Source organism: Columba livia, chromosome 3 (assembly GCF_036013475.1).
Source record: "Columba livia isolate bColLiv1 breed racing homer chromosome 3, bColLiv1.pat.W.v2, whole genome shotgun sequence".
In the NCBI taxonomy this organism is placed as follows: domain Eukaryota; kingdom Metazoa; phylum Chordata; class Aves; order Columbiformes; family Columbidae; genus Columba; species Columba livia.
Window position 1 is genome coordinate 95095540 of NC_088604.1, and position 22156 is coordinate 95117695.

Here is a 22156-nt window from a genome sequence, read left to right on the forward strand (position 1 = left end):
TCCATGGACTCTCAGAGGTGGTTAAGAGCACAGTGACCCACAGAACCAGAGACTTGTTCTCTAGGAGGAGACTTATTGAAAAAATGTGACAGAAATTATGTGGCCTTATAAATCAATCACAAGCTTGACATCTGCTTGCAGAATTAAAATTGCAGAATTAGTTTCTTGTGTCACAGATAGAGGACTTTATGAGCTTCTGCTTTTTTTGATGAGTGCTTAGTTTTTACTGTCTTTTACTAGAGATATAGGCTGTTAGCTTCGACACAGCAAAATATCTCCGTAAATGCAGTGCATAAAGTAAACTGCAAACAGAAGATGACGATGAAATTAAAAAACAAACAAACAAACCCAAAAATACCCCAATAAAACACTTTTTCCTGATTTTCATAACAAAATTCTACTGCTCAACAGCTCTATTACTTACCCTTCCATCTTTATCCACTCCAGCTAACTGTCCTGTTGCAATTCTAATTTTGTCTGGATGAACTGCAAGACTAAGACAGACAGAAATATGACTTGCTTTTGCTGTCACAGGCCTTAAAAACTAGGGTTTTTCGTAAATTTATTTTTCTTAACAGAAGCCCACGCTTTTGATCTTAAATCCCACTTTTAATAAGACAGCTTCAATGTTTTTCATCAGAATATTTCATTGCACACTTGCACTGATGGGCCAGTCGCGCTCTTGCACAACCAGCAGTGCCAGAAGAGCCACCTCAACTTGTGCTCTCACGAATCTAAAGTTCGCACTGCATCTGGAGTCCACTGTAAAAAACCACACGTTGTCTGATGATGAACTTCCTACACATGGTCATGTGCCATATTTATAAACACTACAGCATATTTTATGCTTAAATCTACAAATAGTATGAACCTGGGGAAAAAAAATAGCTGAAAAGTCGTCGAGGGCTTGTGCACCCAGGAGTCAGGGATTACTGTCACTTGAAATGAGTTGCTGATGTGATTGTACTAATGACATTCTCCAGTATGGTACACTACTAGTGCAAGCAAAAATATGCTTTTCCTTATCATCTTTTGCTTTGGAGCTGATGTGAAAAAAAAAAAAGTGTCATTTCAGAGTACAAATCCTCTTAAAATCCTCTTAGTCATAATGATTTTTTGACCGACCTTCTTATTTGCTTTCTCTGTAAAATTACAAAGGTGAAGAAAGCCATTGAAACGGGAGCAGGGTGATCCTGCATAGGTCAGTGAGGGACATGAAAAACATTTTCAATTCCAGTACAGTAGGTAGCTTAGGTTTTCCATTACATTATGTTTGCTACTCTTAAAAAGTCAACAACTGCTTTTGCACCCACAATGACGATGGCTTCAATTTCCCTGCTTGTTTTCTTTTGCAAACATCTTTTTGAGTTCCCAGACAGTCTAAATACTTGGATGTGGCATCTATTAAGAAAATGAGAAAATTATTGCTCAGCTTTCCACTTCGTTTTCTAATCCTCTTTTAAGACTACCCCTTTGCCATACTGTCTGTAAATCACTAATTTCGAATTTTTAACTTCTGGGACGTATATTTAGAATAATTTATGCAAGGATCCTTTCTCTAACCCTGCACTCTTAGATTGTCCATATATCCCACTGTTTTAAGCCAGAAACCCTAAGCTCCAGCACTGTTCATTCATTTGCGCAGTGTTTACTACAGTGAAATCTACTGGGACTGATGAAACAGAAAATAACTACAATTATGATGACATTAATGAGCTCATACATACAGTGGGAAAGAATAAAAAACCCCACATTTCTGCATCATTACACTCATACTTACATGCAAACGCTATATACTAACCATTTAACGCAGTCCGTATGACCCAAGTAGTGTCGCTGAGTTCTTTCCTCATAGTTAAATAGTACCACCACTGATGCTATGAAATATACAATTTCTCCAGTAGGAAGGAGGTAAACATTGGCTCGACAGTCTCTTCCACGATACCCATATCTATACATATATTTTTCAAGTCAAGAATTTCATAATCACTGTATACCAGAAAAGAAAAACAAGACCAAAAAAACCCAACAAAAACAAGAAAACAAACAACCAAGAAGAATAACAAAAAAACAACACCTTTTTTTTTAATTAAAGGATTCCTGGGGAGCTCTTATCTCAGCAAATGCCCTTTATGTTTTTCCTCTGAAACTACAGCACAGTTTCAGGAACACAGTTCAAAAACAAAACCAACAAACCCACAAATAACAAACCAATGCCAAAACAAACCCCAAACCCAACCAAACAAAAAGCACCCACCCCAAAGCTCATACAGCTGTACATCAGGAAATGATATCCCTTAGAAAGTGATGCTCATTGATGTTAAAAATAAAATATATAAGTTACACTGAAGTAAAACAAATACAGTGTTGTCATTTTATAAAAGTCTCTGTGTGAAGTTTCATTAGGTAACAGCAGGACTCACTGTACTGGCTTCACATTTTTTACAGCAACAGAGCTGTGTATCTGCGCCCCAGGCACCAGAGTATTACTTCCATTTGGCCTTTTAAAACAAGCGTGTGAAAATTCCTCATGCCCTTCAAAAAACAGCAAGCTTCTGCACAGCAGCTGCCAAGTTCAGGAAATATTTCTTTAGACTGTTTCAGAGTATTTTTAAAACAAACAAAACTCAAAAGGAAATGACACGGTGAAAAATATTCTTTCCAAATCTACCCGAAATATATAAAAGGGATGATTTTGTATGAAACCTGCATCACTCTTAATGACATTCAGAAGTTTTACACACCGCGATCCAGCCTTGATTAGCACTGATCAACCGTTATTACAACTCGGTACTTCTTTGAAACAGGTGCAATTTTCTTCATCTAGACTATTAACGTGGCTGTTTGCCCGTAGTGCAGTTCCAGGGTCACTATGTACCATTAACATCATAACTCAGACTTTACCAGTAGCTCTGTAGCCTCAAAAAATATAATTTTCCTGTTATGTCCTGCATTTCAGAGAGCTCCCCACTTTAGTGCCAACTAATACACCTGCAACAGCACAGAAAATATGGGAAATACATTAAGCAACTTTAGCTAAAGGATTCCAGCCTGGTTATTCAAGCAAATGAAAGGAAGTCAAAGACCCACATGGAGAAAAGCTGGATGGATGAAGCTGGCGCTTTGTCATACGTGAAAGCAGGTACAGTAGTCCAAGTCTGGGGGCATCTAAACTGACACCTAAGCTGATGGCCTGGCCTCTGTTCTTGGAAAACGGCAACCTTTCTACCAAAAGTACCAACACACCTCTTCTAATGCCACCCCTCAACCTCCAAAATCCCCCACCACACCAGCTTTCCTCTTTTGCAGCCTCATCAAGCCATAGGACTGCCACAGGAACACTTGCAAAATTAAACACGTGCTGTAACTAATGGTTCAAAGAGGGACACTGCATTCAGCTGTCAATTAAATCTCTTACAAGTACAGAAAACAAGAGATTTCTATCATGCTGCTTTCCGTTTATTCCAGAAGAACACAATGGCTCCTCTGAAGCAGAGATTATTCGTTGGCTTGTTTAGCAAATGATATTGAGAGAAATGCTGATACAACACAGTGGTGAGGGCAGGAAAAAAAAGGACGCCTCTATTTCTCCCCCATCACTATTTACTTTCTGACTAAATTTTCCTCTTTCTTCTTACTTTAAACACTGGTGGAAAAAAAAGAAAACCCTCCAGAATGGTCTTTTATTAAAACAAAACAAAACAAACCCAACCAAACAACAAAACCCAAACCAAAACAACCAAACCACTGAACTTTCAAAAATGTCGTGCAACAAACCAAGAAAAATATATTTTCTGTCCTGAAGCATGAAGAGTGCTATTTTAAATACCTTCTAAGAGGAGAAAGGCAGATCTTGTTAATTTGTTGTATGTGACAGTGAGTGTATTGATAAGGATTTATTAAGATTGACATCTTTGAACATTCATCATAGAGAAGTATTAATGATTTACTCAAACACACCTCTCTAGATTAGAAGTCCACCATCCAAAGCTAAGGCTGAGTACTTTTGCATCCACCATTGAGCTCTGGCATTCACAAGGCTTCAAAAAATGGCTACGTTTTCGCAGTCCATTCCTTTTCTTTACCCCACCTATGTAATAAAGTACCAAAGATCATCTGCATTTTCTAGGAGAGTAGTTTTCAGAAGCATGTAAAGGAACAACCTGTTTTATGGGAGAAATGTTTTGCTTTCTTCATTCTACATCCCAGATTGTCTTGAGAGAAAAGGAGAGGGGTTGGTGCTCTGCAGTTCCTTCCTTCTCCACACACTCACAACGAAGTAGCAGATATGTTAATACAATAATTAACTGCCTCTCTTTACAGAAAAAGGGGTGACAACTTTAATGCTTAATTTCCTCTAAGTATCAATGTTAGTCGTTCAATGAGACCGATGTCTCAGCCAAGTAAACTCAGAGATAGCTGTCTTCATACTGTGAATATTTCTCATCAATTACAAGGATTTGTTTGTTACAACATTTGATATGTTTAACAGCTTTCACTGTTTTTAATTGGCTAAGAATAGCCATGGCCCTCATGAGAAGTGATTCACTGTACACCAGAATACAATAGTATATTTACCACTGGCTTCAATTATTCTTAGAAAGAATAGCACCAGTGCTAAAAATAATCGTATAAAACGAAGTCAGAAATACCCTCCAGAAACTGAGCTACTATACGTTGGGAGAAAGAGTTTATAAAACCACTGTTTGTCAACAGCAGCACTGACAGTGACCTCCGTAGCTACTAAATAAGTCTATTTCTCCATTACCAGAAATGCCAGATATGCTTTCAGCAGTTCTGAAGTGCAGTAGGAAAGACTGCACTACAAAGCAAGGATAGCCAAATAAAGTTATTAAATTTAAATGAAATCACTCAGGAAGCAGACACAGTCAAGAGCTCAGACTTCCCCATGAGCTACTTTATCTTGCCAAGCAGCTTAAGTATTTCTTCAGTTGACAGTAATCTGCAGGGCAGACAAAGGCTATGTGTGTTCTGTTGAATTCACAGTGCTGGGTATCAGTAATTGAATATACCTGCAGGACACAGTTCATCTAAAAAGGAGGGCCCCTCCCAGACCAACAAAAAAAACCAAACCCAAACCACAAAAACACCTGCTCCAAGAACCCTTCTATTCTTGCCTTGAAGCTGTTCATAGTTGATCATCATCTTCCAAAACAGTATTATCGAAGGAAAACCAATTATATAGTGTCATCCACCAGGCAGGAGAATTAAGTGTCCAAAACAAAACTTATAGATTGAACAATTCAACACTCAATTGACATTTCATTTGCCAAACACTGACATCACTAAAATATTCTGTGGATCACTGTCCCCATGACTTTTTAATAAGATGTTGAGGCTTTGGTTTGCCACGGTATTTGGAAGTTACAGCTGGCTTGCAGATTTCTTCCCCTTGCTAAGCCTGTGCACAAAGTACAAAATCTTTTGCTACAGTATCTTCCAGTCTCCGAAACGGAAGAGTAATTTTGTGCAACTTCACAAAGACCAAGATTAAGCCTTCATAAATTTTACTGCCTTTTCCTCATTGTTTTCTTCACCATCGTATCCAAGACACCCTACACTCATAAATATACTGGTCTGATTTAGGATGACATTGCCTTAAACAGATTCCAAAAACATATGGACAGTCTGTTTAAACTAGATTTATTTCACTTTAATTAGCCCTCAGCAGGAAATTAGTTTAACCTGAACTTGAGGTCCTTGGACATTAAATAAGTATGTCCACACTGGGATTTGCACCTACTTAACTGAGGGTGTGATTTCATGATCAGTTTTCATCAGTCCAAACTTCTCACTGCTGCTGAAAAAGTAGATCTGATCTTTCTCCAGTATGCCAGTTCTAGCTTTTGCATGTTTGTGGGGCAAATCAAATGAGCTGATCCTGCTGAAAGTTAATTCTGAAAAAAAAGATAACATTTCAGCCAGATCAGTGACTGACCCAATTCATTCCAGAGTCATATAAGTGCCAGCAAAAGCAGCAAAGAGCTGTGACAGTAGTAAAGCCAGGCATCACAGAATAGCAAAGAATGAATTAAAGCTCTGTTTTCCTTCTAGGCAGACCTTTAATCCAAAACTTTCCTCCTTTATGGTCTAAGTTTCCACAGTCTCACTGGAAAATTCAGAGAATGTGAGCTCCACAACTGCTCTTCATAACCAAGCATGCAATATTATGTGTTTTAAACTTCTATTAGTTAATAATGGCAGGAAAAATAATAGAGAAATCTTCTTTCCTAAACTGAGTAACCAAGGGTGGCTTAAAATACATGTATGCCTCAGTGACTAAGAGATATGTTGAGAGAGGTACAGGCCGCCTCTGTCTGTACATATCCCGACATATGACAGTGTATCATCAATATTCCTGAAAATCTTCCTGCTTTCAGTACCAAACAGAAGGATAAAACTTGAGATTATTACACCAACTCAAGTGCTGCCTAAACACGTTATTTTACTGAGGAACTTATACAATCACAGCTTACTGGAAGAATCTGCAGAGACGAGGGGGGGTGACAGGAAGACCCAAATGAGTACAGAAGCACGTCTCTTGCAATGAACTTAACGTCTGATCTACTAAGTCTGGAGAATCATTGTCAGTCACACATGAACCAATTCCATTTTTCATGTGATAAATGTATTTAGTATACACTATTCTCCAAGAAGTGAACCCTTCCACTTTGGAGCTGAAACACATAAGTAGTGCAAAGAACCTTGTGGACAGCTGCTTCGGCAATCCTCATTCCATAGGTAAGGACAATGAGAAGTTCTGGAACTTATTCAAGATCTTCCATAGTTCTAAAACCCCCTAAAAATGAACCAAAATTGAAAACTAATAATGTTCCTGAATGCACAGTCTATATTAATATGGGGGATGGGGGAGTATGTATTTTTCAAACTCACTAACTCTATAGAGACACTTTCACACTAAAAATAAATTACAATTAGTTTCAATACCAAAACAAAGAAAAAGCAAGGCTTTTCTGTGCCCACATATTTCACAGCTTACAGCTGTACTATAAAGTAGCTACAAACTATTTCAGGTGTTATATTAAATTGAACTTTTTTCCCCCACTTTTAAGTAAGTGTTTTTTTCTCTGAACACAGAAGACACAAGACCAGATTCTAAAGGAAAAAAAAAAAGGCAAGACAAAAAGGGGACTGCAAGTAGTTACTGATGTCAAGGATACACCCACTCCAGTTTTAACTTCTCAGGAGGCAGCTCTGTCCTAATATCGTCATAGTTTTCTACATCAGAAGGAATGAACATTGTGATTGGTCGGCCCCGCATGAACATCTTGATATATTCTCCCTCTGTTGAAACAAAAAAGCATATTAATCATATGGTAAATTTACACAAGAAATAAGCACAAAAGAAACCAGTAATAAGCATAAGGATGCAAATAACACTTGTGATATAATCATTATATTTGAAATGTGAGCTTAGTAAAGGCCCAAATTTTACTGTTTTTTAAACAGAACACTGAAATATACACACATAGAGTGTTAGTTGAATTTGTGATAGAACAGACTGAGCATGTAACACTTTAGACATGCAAATGGGATAACGAAGGCAAATGTCAAATTAAAATCTGAAACTGAATAAATAGGTTGTCACAGAATCACAAGATAAGACATTTCAGGTTGAAGGGGACCTCAGAAAGTCTTTAAGTCCAACCTCTGGCTCAAAGCAGGCTCAGCCATGAGGTCAGAATAGGTTGCTCAGGGTTTTGTCTAGTCCAGTCTTGAAAGCCTCCAAGGATGGAGATGGCACAGCTTCTTGGCACCCAGCTGTCTGATTAGAGCCCCAGGGCAGAACTGCTCCTCCAAGCCCCTCTGTTCCTAGCCTGTGTCCCTGCCAGGGGCTCTTCTTTCACCCAGGTACAGGACTTGGCATTTGTCCTCCCTTAGTTTTGTGAGGTTTCTGCAGGCCCAATCTCTCCAACCTGCCCAGATCCCCCTAGTTGGCAGCTCTACCCCCCAGCACATCAACTGGGCCTCCAGTCTGCTGTCACCTGCGAACTTGAGGGTGAACTCTGTTGCCTGCTCCAGGTCATTGCTAAAGATGTTAAACAGGACAGGTCGAGGACAGACTTACTCCCACAGAATTATAGTTTAACAACTCAAGTCAAACTTGGAGATACAAAAACGCAAGAGAAAGCAGATAATTTCACTGACAGCAAAAGCAATGCAGACTCCAAAATAGCTTCTTACTCACAGAAACATTCCAGAAGATGCAAAGATCAAGAAATAATCAAAGTTGCAAGCAAGACCAACCTTAAGCCATGGCCTCTGCCCTTCTCTGAATTTGAAATACCCCTACTATACAGACTGCAGAAACATATTCCATCTGAACTGCAGTCAGAAGGGAAGGAGACAGGAAAAACCTGTAACTATTTTAATCCAGAAAAAATATTAAGCTTTCTTGTACAAAGTTTGGAAACGAATTCCTGACACTCAAGTTCTTTCTTCAAGAGCTAGACAAGATCTAAGGCCAGCAATCATCAGTCTAATGAGAAAAGTGTGGTGAATATGCTAGGTTATTTAAAAGAAGTATTTCTGATCACAGAGGATTTTATCAGAATTGTGTGAAATTTTGTGGAATGCCATCCCAGTTCTGAAAACACTGAAAAGCACCAGCTTTGAATACAGCAGTGATAATTCTAGCACATACCAATGGCTTGGACAGCACTGACACACAGAGGAAAAAAAAATCTATGGTGACCAAATCATATAATACATTTAGTAACTCCTACTCAGAGGAAGAACTACCCATGAGCTTGCATTGTTTTAACATCATTTGTTACAGCATTGTTCAAACTTACTAGGTCAATGAATGCATCTACCTGAACATAAGCTAGTTAAAAGTATTCTCCTATGTACATGATACTCACTTTGGAGATTCTACAACACATGTGGCTTAATCTGTCAAAAACTTTTCCTTTTCCTATGAAGACACTGTAGTTTGATTTCTTGATGCTGAACAGTTTTAACTATTTTTTTTTTAATTTTATGAAACAGATCAGTTTATAAAATTTACCAAGTTCCCAGACTTTAAAGATGCGATTAGGGTGATTCCTTTTTCACTTTTAGTGCGTTCAAGTCAACCTTCTGAGACCAAAAATTCACTTTACTTGAATTTTGTGTCGCTTTTGACCCTGGTAGTAGGTTTACACTGTACTGGAGGCAAAAAAAAAAAAAGGTAATCTTCCTTCAACAGTCCAAATACAGCTGAAAGCTAGTGCAAAAAAACCCACAGGCTAAAAAAGTGATTCCTGAAGAGCAATTGTAATAATTGCATGATATAAAACTAACACATGCAAAAAGGCCCTTCCTTATTTAGAATACTAATATAATAAAAGATGAGCCATTTAAGTCCAGTATCAAAAGAACAAATGTCAAAAAGATGAAAACCAGTTGTCCCACTTCTAAGAACAAATACAGCTCCTTTGAACAAGAACCCTGTGAGTTCATCCACTGAGAACACGAGAATACTTGCCTCAGATCAAATATCAAAGAATGAAGAAAATCAATTCCCAGCAGCTAAATTAGAAACAATAGTTGTTTTATCAAGTGTGCATTTCTTAAATGTATTGCTGAGAAAAAGCTCAAGATCAGCGTGGTCACTAGTTTGACACAAATGTTTTGATAAGTTTTCCAAACAAGCAACATTTTTTCCACTAAAATATTTTTATAGTATGTTTTTCACAGGGATTAAACAATACTGGCTAAAACCAAGAGTGATGTATGAATAATGACCTTTCTTTTAAAATCTGGTGCTCACACTCTTAAAACTTAAAACACAGTGTTGCCTGAGGGTATTTAGAAAAGACCAGTCGTTAGTGCAAGTCAGATTCTTGAATTATTTTGACACTACAAATTTAGGATCAAATTTCTCATCACTGCTTAGAACAGTGGAGACAAGTTGCAATTGAAATTCCTACGGATACAGGCAGTTGCACCTGTTGGACCCTGCAGATGAGAGAGATGAAGAGTCCATGAGAAATTCAGTGAGGTCTTTGGCCTGAAGAGGCACTCCTGGAGCTCAGGGAAAAGATCATCTGCAGGGCCTTCAGATACAAATCAGCTCTCTGAACTTCCCTATTAAAGAACAAACATGTTTTGCTTTTATTAGCTAGCTTCATGTTTCTAGAGATTACCTTTGAAGACAAATTTATCACACTTGTTAGGCAGATATAGGCTAGGTATAACTTGATTAAGACTCTCCTACAGAAGAGAAAGGATTAAAAAAAAAAAAAAGGTGACAATCCACTGGAAGAGTTTTGTCTGAGAGTGTAAACTTCCTTTCATCAGAGTAACCTGTAGGGCAGATATATTATTAATGTAAAAATCTTTTGAAATACTAGAGAGGATGACAGCATATCAACAGAACTATTCTCAAACAGCAACTAATTGCCCGAGGCTAAATTCTTGTAAATGGAAGTTAAGAGAACCAGTGATTTAACTCTTTCATAGCAAACTGGCTCAAATGAATGCTTGAGCACTAGACTGTTTGTTTCCTGCATTCTCACTATTTCCACATATAAAGCAGTACGTCTAGACTTTTCTTCCCCCTCACTTGATCTTTTGGAAGAAAAGAGACTTGGTTATTTCATGACATATTTGTAGGCAAGGGGGTACAGGGGAGATAAAGTCAGAAGTTTAAAAGAGGGGGGAGGGGGAAGTCCTTGACAATTCTGGTATCTACTAGTCTGAAAACAGTAGGTGTGAGTACAAAAATTCTCTACCCCATATAAAGAGTTTTTCAGACCCCACTATTAACTGTACAGAAGAATTGGAGGGTGAAGGAGATACCTAAAAGGATCCTGGAGATCACTAAGTTAATTAGTCTGCAACTGCAGACATCCTATAAATCCTTTCAAATTTGGATCAAACCAACCTAAAAGTACCATTGCATCTCTGTACACAGCACACACAGGTGCTGTGGATTATCCACACACACAAAAAGGAACAGCTCAGGCCCAGGGTTGCTACAGAAGGCAGCACCACGTGGATGCAGGGCTCTGGCTTCAGGGGCCAGCTCTTCACCGGGAACAGCTGGAGCTGCTTTTGTGCAGCTTTGAGCTCATATTCGCAGCCCTTGCCAGACTCTTCTTGGTTCCACAACAATTCACCTCTGGAGCCTCAACAATCTCTTTGCACAAGGTGCCAGGGGACACAAGACTAGCGCTCCCAGTTTTTGCTCACATGAAGCCCCGGGTGTGCTGGACCTGAGCAAACTCCATGCAGGCCTCAGCTCCCTGTGGGAACACCAGAGGTCTCAGGATATTATTAACTCAGTCCCAAAGATGCAGAAACAGTTGATGTGACTACACCGTAGTCCCAGCCAGCTAAAGGGACATAAAACGTCACTCAGGGAGAGTGACAAAAAGACAGCGCCTAGCGACTTGGTGAGGTCCCACCTAAACGTGGATTTGAACACCAAACAGCCACGAGGCTCTGAGAACCCATGCCGTGAGCTGGAGGAACATAACAGCTGTACCCAGCCTGGCCCAGGCTGATGGATGCACAACATGGCCCCCAGTGCCCTGTGTCTCTGCCTGCATCTCTCTGTTTTTCAATTTGATCAGGGTACTGCAGCACTCACTTTGCACAGGAGAGACTTGGCTGTCACTGGGATACATACTAACATGCTCTGCTGATTTTGGAGCATCCAAAAACCTCCCTCTCCTAATAGCTGGGAACCTCTAGACTTCCAGGCAACAATAAAGCACAACCAGGTTTACTTGTTCTGTTCTGCTGTCTGAAAGTGCACCAGGTAGGCACGAAACCAGCAATCATGCCTCTCCTCCTCCCAGGTCTTCATTTCGGAAACAAAACAAAACAAAAAAATCTTATTCAACTCTCTTCTTGTATGATAAGGTATCAGGCTGTCTCCCTACCACCACAAAATTCACCTTTTATGATTGCAGGTAGCAATAACTGCACACAGTGTTGCAGAGGAGAACCCACCAGGCTTCTGATGCATTAAGATTTTCGATAAGGCAGTGTTATCTCCATTAGAATAATCTCTGACGCATCCTGGGATTGGCTTTGTGTTTTCATATTAAGTGAAGAGTTCAGTCTTCGTATGATAAACTAAAATGTTAGAGTTCTTTTCCTCAAAATTTAACTGTGGCTGACAACCTGCTTATAGCTAAAATGTTGCTAGAGGCTCCTGCATGTGTGATCTCGCACTTTGAGTAATTTAATTCTGTCTTACACTACTCTAGGCCTCAGAAACATTTAGGTCTTGCTGTATTAAAATCTCAGCTTCCACTGGATCAGTTTGGTCTCTCAGCTTCATGTCATCAGTGAAATTTCATCAGTGCTCCTACTTCCCTGTGTTAAGTTCATTAGTGTAAACACTAAGCCAAATAGGTCCCAAAAGGCTGCAAGCAGATGTTGGCAACCAGAGTATCTACTGTGGGTTTTTTGAAAGTTTATAGCCTGCTCAAGAAGAGAGGAATAAATGCGTCTGTGAAACAAGGTGCTGCTACTGAGAAGGAACCCTAGAAGCCTGCCTGATCTGCAAGGAAACAGGAGTATCTTCTTCACAGTCACTGTAAGCCAGCGGACTTACCATGCATGCAAGAAAGCTGTTGGTAAAAGCATGCAACAAGAAGAATCTAGGACTAGAACTAGTGCCAAATAAAAAACTGTAGACAAACAGACAGTGGCTGAACATTTTCTGCAAAGCCTCCTTGTATCAAAAGAAGATTCCTATTAACATAAATAAACTTTTAATCAGGACTTATTATAAGAAAAAAAAGAAACAAAACCCCAACATCACCCCCCAACAACAACAAAAAACAAACAAAACAATCGAACCCCCCAAACAAAACAATAACAACAAAACCAAAAAACAACGACAAAACACAAAAACAACCACAAAAAAAAACCAACACCACACCAAAAAAAAACCAACACAACAAAGACAAAAAGGAAAAAGCAGCAAAAAGGTAACAGTAAAATTCAACTTCAACCAATACCTATTAATGCACTCTTGGAAGAAAGTTTAAAATGCAGCAATTCAGTGAAAGCAAGCTAGAAGGCAAGACCAATGAAAAACACCGCAGGTGATAACAGAGGGCAAAGATATGGCAATACAAATCTTCTGAAAGGCTGAAATTAGTGCTTCAATGAAGTCAGCACAGAAAAACTCATGCAATGACACTTAGGCAATTTATTGCTTTCTGTGAATCATATTCTTAGGGGGATATGGAAGGTTTTCAGAGGAAAATAATAAAAGTAATAGGAACTGAAAGGAGTAGAAAAAAATATCAAAGAAGTCTTTCTAGATTAACTCAGAAATATCTACAAAGAAGAGCAATTCAGAAGACACGAAAGCTACTGTTTAGATATTTCAGAAATTTGAAGACAGTGACATAACAAAACCCAAACCTTCCTGGTTTCCAAAAAACATGCCTCAAAAATGAAATCATCGAGCAATACACAGCAGTTTCCTAGAAGCATGTGAGAAGCCCTCACCCTCAATTACTGATGTATTCAACAAGACTGGACAATTTTATGTGTGTATATATATATATATATATATACACACACACACATTTACACAGAATAGGTAATAGTGAATATATAAGAAAATTATCTGTTTGTCTACACAGTTATAAGTTTCATTCTTAAGGAATCATTAAAATAATCTTATCTGGTGAATTATTAGTGACTATTTTTCAATAGCTCTCACTCCATCTAGTTTGAAAGAGAAACACGGACTGATGTATCAAAACCCTTGGCTCAGTTCTACTTGTGTTTAGCATCTGAATCTTACCCTTAAAGTGAATTACCAGCAAATGAAAACCCCCAAAAGACTCCAAATAGCCTGGCCAGGCAGAACTCTCTAATAATGTACAATAAAGTACCACATCCAGAGTACATTTATTAATCTGTCTTCACCTTCTAGTTGCTTGACCAGCTAAGTTATGCTTTTTAATACTACAAATAGCTTCTTTCCCACAAGCTTTCTGCTTTCAGGCCTATGTCCAAGAACTCTGTAGGACCACTAACCTGAGGGACAAAGGCTTAGAAGCCTGTTTCTAATTTAAACCAGTGCTAACAGCACAGAGATGAATACAACTGAATCAGGCCATCATGCCCAGACCATTACATTTCAAGTCGCAGTGGAATTAAAGTGCAGCTGCAGGCCCACCATCTCTCACCCTGAGCTATGTGGCAATGCTTGCTGAACCTGCCAAGCAGACATGCATTGTTGCTACTGAGCACAGGGTGCAATGCAAATCAGTCAAAAAAAAGCAGATGAGACCAAAGATCTGCACTGGTTTGAAGTGATTTTTACAGTCTTGCCTTATGATTTCTTAACAGAGCTTTGGTTATTAATTTTATGTAACTTCATCACTAAATCACAGTTAAAACCTTGGTTCTGCATGTATTGGCTGACATTAAGAATCTAGGTATTAACAACAGTTACCACCTGCATTGAAATAATACAAATTTAATACTAAACTCCAGCTTTTTATTTAAGAATGGACTCATAAAGAGGAGTACTGGACACAAACAAGCTCAATAACACTGTATTTAAGTGCTTCCTGTTTAAACGATGAAATCCTGGCTTCACCAGGAATCAGTGATTAAAACTGTCAAATACCAGTTCATTTTTCTGACAGTTTTTAATAATGTGCACTGTGCCTGAATGAGAAGAAGCAGCCCAATAATAATGAGAGAGGTTGGATCTCTGTTTGCTCTCAGGTACGTGGGCACCTTCAATGAGCATCTGACCAAAAATCTGTGTCTGACAAAAAAACTAATCCAAGGTAGTTACTGAATGTTGCAGTCTCAGTGGACAGGACACACTGTCAGCAGGATAAATTTTTCCACTGTGAGCTTCATGATTGCCCTGTTCTGTGAACCTAGAACTATAGCACAGTTAAACTAACAGAAGAAAAAGTACTGGAAACTAATAAAGCACAATCTAAAAAGAAACAAACTTAGGAATGTAGTGAATGTTTTTCATTAATTCTTTCACATATGTTTTTTATTGCCATCCAAAAATGTCTTAAGTGTCTTTATAATAAGTGAACAAGTGATTCATATACTGTACTGCTGTCACTGAAACCCAAACTTAAACATGGAACCTCAGTGAAAAAAAAAATCCTTTTATCTTAAATAACCCAGGTCTTTAACTTCTGGTTACAAAAATATGAATGCTTTATGATTAATATTTCAAGAATGTGTCTGCTGAAGTGAAAAGCAAGATAGCTTCTGTAGGCAATTATAAACACCTGCTGGTAGAGAACTGAAAAGAATAACTGTAGCTAGTGTCCTTTAAAAGCTGTAGTAAGCAGCTGCTCATTTCACCCATAGCTTTATTGGATTTTCACAGAATTTTAATACCTCCTCAGTACTGGATTTTATTGTAAAAAGGTTGTCCTGGTTTGCAAGGAAAAGGGAAGAACGTTCAAAAATAAGCTGAAAAATCTAAACCCAAAAGTCTCTTCAGCAAATGTATGGATGTTTGTCTCATACTTGCCTCATTAGCTTGGCATCAACAAAGTGTTCCTGTGTGTACAACCTCTACTTCAGCATATACCTGGACGGATAAAGCTCAGGCATAAACTTAACAGGGAGTAGGTGCAACTCAACCCAGGTATGAGTGATAAAGGCACTGAGGGAGCAAAACTGGGTACTAAGATAGAAGGTAAGCAATCAACACTGGTAACATGGATGGTGCTAAACAGAGGACACCCAAGTGACTGCCCACCCCACACTGCTGCTGCTGGAGAATAGAATTGCCCAGGTCTTGCTGACATTCACCAGCAATACCTGCAGCACGCTCTCCAGGGGACTACGTTCTGAAGCAAACGCCTTTCAGGATGGAAGATCATCTAAGATTAATCCTCATTTTCTCCTCAAGTCTTTCACTTTCACAGCTAATACATACTATCAACAGAAACCACATTGAGTGTGCGCAGATTGTCACAACATGGATAATATTGCAGTAGCTGCTGCTGCTAGAAAAATAAGGATTACAAGAACTAAAATGTGTGAAAGCACATTTCTAAACATTTTGTGGTACAGTACTATAGTGACAGGTTTCAAAACAGTTTCTTCAACAGCTGGATCAAAAAAAAAAAAAGATTCTAGGATGTTCAAAGCTACACAGAATTGTCACCTTCCATCCTGCTATCCCATGCAAACACCTTCTAATACAACAATTTGCAATTTCACTGTGTTTCTAAACGTGTGTATAAAGACACTGAAGTATTTTTATGTAGATTTGCTTTGAAGCTTGACAGTCTGCACCCCAGCAGTGTCCCCAAGAGCCCCCTCACACAATTCCTAGGAAGCACAGTGATACAATGATCAGCGCAGGTGGAGTGTGCCGGGGGACACACATACAGTCTGGTAAAATGAGCAGCTCAGGGGAGCTGCTGTAACTTAATTAACACCCTGCTAGAGACTGCTCGCCTCTAGAGGCAAAGGCTGGCATGCCACAAAGGAGCATTAAAGCAGCTATAGCATTTCACACCTTCGGGCTGCAGAACTGGAATGTTTGGCACACAGAGCATTAGCAAAGGCTGCCCTTCATCCCACCTGCCTGAGACAACTCTGTTCAGCCACACGGGAATTACCTCCAGAGAAACCAGGTTAATTGTCTGTGTGACTCTTGAACTTTCCAACCAGCTGGGTCAAGGTGTCAACTGGAAATTGGTTTATTTACATGGCAACTATCCAGCAGAAAACAGGCTTAAACTCACCTGTCCTGAACAGGACGATGCACTAGAGGGAACTGGGCAAGTGTTGCTAAGCTTATACTGGAAAGGATGGGGGACCCTCTGCACCTACAGTAACTAACAGGTGGCTACTTCTGTGGCAGTAAACAACACAAAACCTTACACAGCCTTAAACACACTCTCTAGAAGTTGTCATAAAATACACTCATTGATCCATATATAAAACAGTCTCTGGAGGCTGAATCCTGCTAATTGCAACTTCATCCATATTAAAGGCAGAATGATAGTTTGCCACTATACTTGTTTAAAATCTTAGTAAATGCATTTTCTATGACAAAACTTTGTCTCCATCTTCCATATATGTGGGGCCACTGTCACGTAACATATTTCTCTTTCATTCCAGCTGGGCTCAGAACAGTCTATGACATGACACACATGAAAGGCACCCATCTATCATTCAGTGAAAGCTCACACCAGTGCAGAGTAGCACAACAGACAGCAGGGTACACAGAGGCCACCCAACTTAGAGCTACCAGGCCGGGAGACATGGTCCATTCTTGACAGATCACATAGAACTGCAGAAGCACATTGTAGGGAAAGAATTAGTATTGAAGGTATTTTAGCTGTACGCAACCTGGTATTGTGAAAAGTTGTGTTTTGTAGAAAGAGTATTTTTAACATAACAGTCTTATTTAACTCTTGAAAAACTGAATTGCAGCTGGTCTGGACACTATTGATTCGTTTCTTTTCATAGTAACCATTGCTGCACCTATGTACCGTTCCATAGCTGGTGTCAAACAACCTGGCATAAAAACATTTCTTCTTTGTTCCTGATGCTTATGCAACCTCTTTCATTCCTATTGTCTTTGAAGGATGCTTTTGGTAAGAATCAGTTTAGAATATTTTTAAATCTGTAATTTCTCCATGAATTAGAAAAAGATAAAACAATTAGATTCAAGTTGATTTTGTTTTCATTACACAATTAATATAATAACTTCTAAAGTTTTTACAGTGTGTTTTTTTTTTTTTTTCTTTTTGAAAGAAAATCCAGAGAAGATCAAAAGTAATCAAACTGTGTACAATGTAATCTTGCTTACAGCACAGATCTTGGAGACTACAGATTTGTTAATTAGCAGCAAAAAAAGCATGAGACAGAACCTCTGTACATAGATATATGCTGAGTACAGCATGCACTTGGGTTACATGCTTTATTTTTGAAACTGCATGCTTCAGTACAGTTTGCAGGACATCAAAGCAGAGTAGTTTTGGGACACAAGAAGTGGATTTCTTTTGCTGTCTCATCCCACCACATTCAGATAGATGGCTCCTTCTCCCGTCTGAACAAGCCAGCAGCAGCAGGTAGCCACAGAATGCAAGAGTCATCGGTGCAAAGACATACACTTTATAACAGACTCATTTTTCATTTCAGCAAACTATATTAAAACCTTGAGTCTCTGTTCCTGTCTACTCAGCGTGTATTTGTAATATTGGCAAGACAGAAAGCTGAGATACAACAAATCTTTTAGTTGGCAGTTCTTAATATTCAGATATCTTAGGCAACAATGTAAGACTTCTAGAACCTTATTTGAACACACATTCCTCTCTGACGAAATTATGCATGTAGTAATTTATATTAGACTAACCCCAAACAATCTGCCCGTAGACTGCAACGTGCACGTGCATATTTATTCCCATAATAAGGAAGTTGAAATATTTATTTAAATGCTCGAAGTTTTTAAGAGATTATGCACTGATGCTCTTTGATGGTGAAAAGCCAAATAAAAGATTTGTGAAAGCAATAAAGTAGAAAGCAACCAAAGGGCATAGCTTAATTCTTACCTTGGCTGTTTTTTTCACGAGTTGACATTTTTGCTGGTTATGGGACAGAAATAAAATATCTTAAAACTATTTCTAAAGTCTCACTCACACCTGCTTGGATGAAGACTGGCACACAGGTCAAAACTTCAGATTTTTGTTTTCATAACCTCTATTTATGCACATACACTCAGAGAAAATAATTTTTAAAGGTTTTTTGTTTCACAAAAGTCAAATGAATCCTCTCGCCACCCACCAAAGTTTTCTGTCCTTCCTAAAGATCCAATCTGATGAGGCATTCCTTCATAATTTCAAAGACCCTTATACAGGTCTTGAGTGACATTTGGCCAGATGAACTCTTGGAGTAATTATTAAAGCTACTTTAGCTCTATATCTCTGTTTCATAAGCATACATCCCAATGTATTTATTTACAGGAAATAGTACTCAGTCAAGGGCAAATCTTTTAAACTTCATCCAATATTTAAAAATAAATGCTTTTATTTACCTTGGCTGATGATGACATCTTTGTGCCTGGGGAAAAATCCAAAATAATATCATTAATAATATGTGAAAGGCTTCTCAACCAATGCCATCTAGTTCTTACACATTATTGAATTTGGCAATCAGATTCTGTGTATTGTGCAAGTACAGCATAGGATGCTAAAGAACTAGTCTCAGTCATTTTAGTGCACTTTTAGCCATACAGTAATTTATGTAGTTCACTGTATCTTTCAAAGAACTTAAAGTCTCTGGCCCTATGGCAAGGGTTCCTAAGAATTATTGTGTTAACAACAAAATATAAAAAGGTTTTAAAGTTAAATTATGGAGGGTATATTCCTCGCGCACGGAATATTCCACTTTGAGAGAGCAAATCTCTAATAACCAAATGTTTTAAGCTGACAAACACCCTCAGGCCTGCCTGCAAAGCATTTAACACCTGTCAAAATAAGCTGTCTGCACACAACACAGCAAATTTTTCTAGAATTAACCCTGTTGGATACATGGGTTAAATGTAATCAAGTTGCAGTTCCATTTAAACTGGATCTATGCAGCATTACTGGATGTAGAACACAAAGTCTTCAAAGGAGTGCAGCAAAACCAGGAATGAATACTCACAAAAAACCTCAATCTTTTTTTTCTAAAAATGGAAGAAATACTAATTTCCAGCATCAGTGCTACTTCTTACCAGAATAACACTCCTTGACAGGAGCGTATTGCATAAAAGAAAAAAACCTTTGAATTCATTTGAAATTCAGCAGGAAGGTATGAGTGGCATCCAGTATTTTTAGCTGGATGGAGGTCAAATTTTTGCAACAGTGACAAAGGGTCAAGCATATGCATGAGGAAAGTCATCTCTGCCTGTTGGCAGAATCACCCTTTTCCACACTGTCAAATGAAAAATTAAAATTGGATTCCCGGTCCTGCCCGCAAAACACTGAATGATGGGCTGCCGTGGGAACCCTCTTACTTCTTATGGGTTTATCAGGCTGATTTACGGCTCAGTGTTGGCTTAAAGACTGAGCTTACTAAACAAAGTTCATCTCCTGGGCTGGTAGCGCAAAGCATATGTAGAATATTTCTGTCCTGGGGCCCACATTAGGGTCTGAATTCTATTCCCTTGCACAAGACTCCAGTAACTTCAGGCAGATTAGGCCAGAGTTTCTTCCTTGGGAACGATAAATGCAATGTAACAATATGTCTTTGCACAAAACCAAACAGTTCTTTTAGAAATTGTGCACAGAAGATGGAAGTAAGAAATTAGCATTAATGTATGCGCTTGAATGCAAATACTGCTTTTATTATAATTATCATAATAATTAATCCTAACCTTTCCCTGTCCACTCTTAGATACCTGATTAGAGACTGTAAAAGAGCAGCATTTAAAGTCTTTCAGAAAATAAGTGGAATCATGGGAAAATGAAACACAATACCTCTATTTTGACCATGCCTGAACCAGTATACATAATGTCAATAAAAGTAATATTAACTTTCCATTATTAGTAAATTTGAAGTATATACCACATTGTGAAAAATATTTTTTCCACAATATTTTAGTAGCATAACTAAATATTTTAGTAGCATAACAAAAACCAAGAAAAAGAAACTTGATATGCAGAAATCAAGACAGAGGGTTTTTTCATTCCAAAATATTATCTAGCAGTACCCTGCCATAATCTAAATTGCCAAAGGGCTTCTATATTCCAACACTGAAAACCAACTATAAAAGGAAAATAAATACTTGCAAAATATGTAACCCGTAATTCCTCACACACAGCACTTCACAGCTCTGCAGAACTCTTCAGGCTAAGCATAAAGCTTTTAGTAAACGTGCTGATATCCACACCCGAGGTTAATTTAAGATGTTTTTGTTCTTCCCATTCCTAGGAAAGAAGGAATGCACTTGCACTGCTCTTGACTCTTAAGTATGTATTTGACAGTCTTAAATGCAAACTAAGGAGAGCACTACAGACACGATCATGAAAGGACTGGAAGTTACCGAAGAGCTTTATTTGTCATAGTGGGAGTTTTCCAGGTGGTTCTGCCTTGGAACAGTAAATGGCTATTTGAATGAAGATTAATGAGCAGATGTATGAAATCTGCAGACTACATCAAGCTGGAAGAAGCTGCCAGCATGCTGGGGAGACCTTGGCAAACAGGAGAGGACTCAGTCAAAAAGACAACACAACAATTTCAACAAATTCAGCAAAATTTCAACAAAGTCAAGACCAGAAACTAAGTGTGCAAACATGAAGGGGCAAGTCCTATTGGCAAAGAACACTGAGGACACAAAGTGTCACAACAGGGGTCAGCGACGTGGAGCTACAGCAAAAATCAAACTCTTGTCCCTGTGCTGACAGTAGGAGAAGTTCACTACTCTGGACTCTTAATCCCCAATGAGGCCGCCACTGGAGATCAAAAACTAAGATGACCTGCTGCTCAAGAGTACAAAATACCCGATGGGCTACAGCACATCACCTTCTGAAGGTGACACTGAAAAGATCCCTGTCTATTGTCTCAAACCTTCAATTAAGAACCTGTTAAACAGCTAATTTGAGAGACCCACCTGAAATGCTAACAGTATATTCTTACTATTACAGTCTACTTTAGAATCACACATACTATGTCATAACCAGTAAATTAACTTCAAGGAAATACACTTATATTTTCAAATCTGTTTTAATTAGGAAAAAAACTAGTTTGAAGCGTCACAACAGTGGCACTAAGCCATAACTCTTAACTCACAGTGCATAATTCCGCTAACCCAAATGGGCAATATTAAAATGTATTTACACTCAAATCCTCCATTCACATTTTATAATAATTTTAAGATTTCACAGGCACCTTTTCAGGTTATGCAAGTAACCACTCCTGGTAAAAACAAAGATGCAAATGGTCTTAACATATAAATAAATAAGTTCAGTAAAATTATGCATTTTCATATTTTGACTTGAATAAAGTTCACTTGCTTTTATGTACCAAAGTGATACATACTTGTCTGCATTCTTCACCACTTTTGATATTAATTTAGATGTTGATGCTACTCTCAGCAGCTTGTTACGACTGTCATCTGAACTCTCCCAAGCACCGTGAGGTTTTTCAGCAGTTTTCTTTATGC

General features: G+C 38.5%; 1 protein-coding gene across 10 annotated transcripts in view; it reads right to left on the reverse strand.

Moving 5' to 3' along the window:
- The window catches only part of EML4 (EMAP like 4), a 163268-nt gene that overhangs the window by 31758 nt on the left and 109354 nt on the right, over positions 1-22156 (reverse strand). For 7 of the 10 annotated variants that reach the window (XM_065058319.1, XM_065058315.1, XM_065058313.1 and 4 more), the window contains 6 exons: positions 22033-22155; positions 19046-19071; positions 18564-18596; positions 7203-7326; positions 1802-1951; positions 425-494 (listed from right to left, as the gene is read on the reverse strand). In XM_065058319.1, coding sequence (XP_064914391.1) covers positions 425-494; positions 1802-1951; positions 7203-7326; positions 18564-18596; positions 19046-19071; positions 22033-22155 — 526 coding nt within the window. The remainder of the gene's footprint in view (positions 1-424; positions 495-1801; positions 1952-7202; positions 7327-18563; positions 18597-19045; positions 19072-22032; position 22156) is intronic. The other 3 variants (XM_065058316.1, XM_065058318.1, XM_065058312.1) reach the window with 1 other exon arrangement.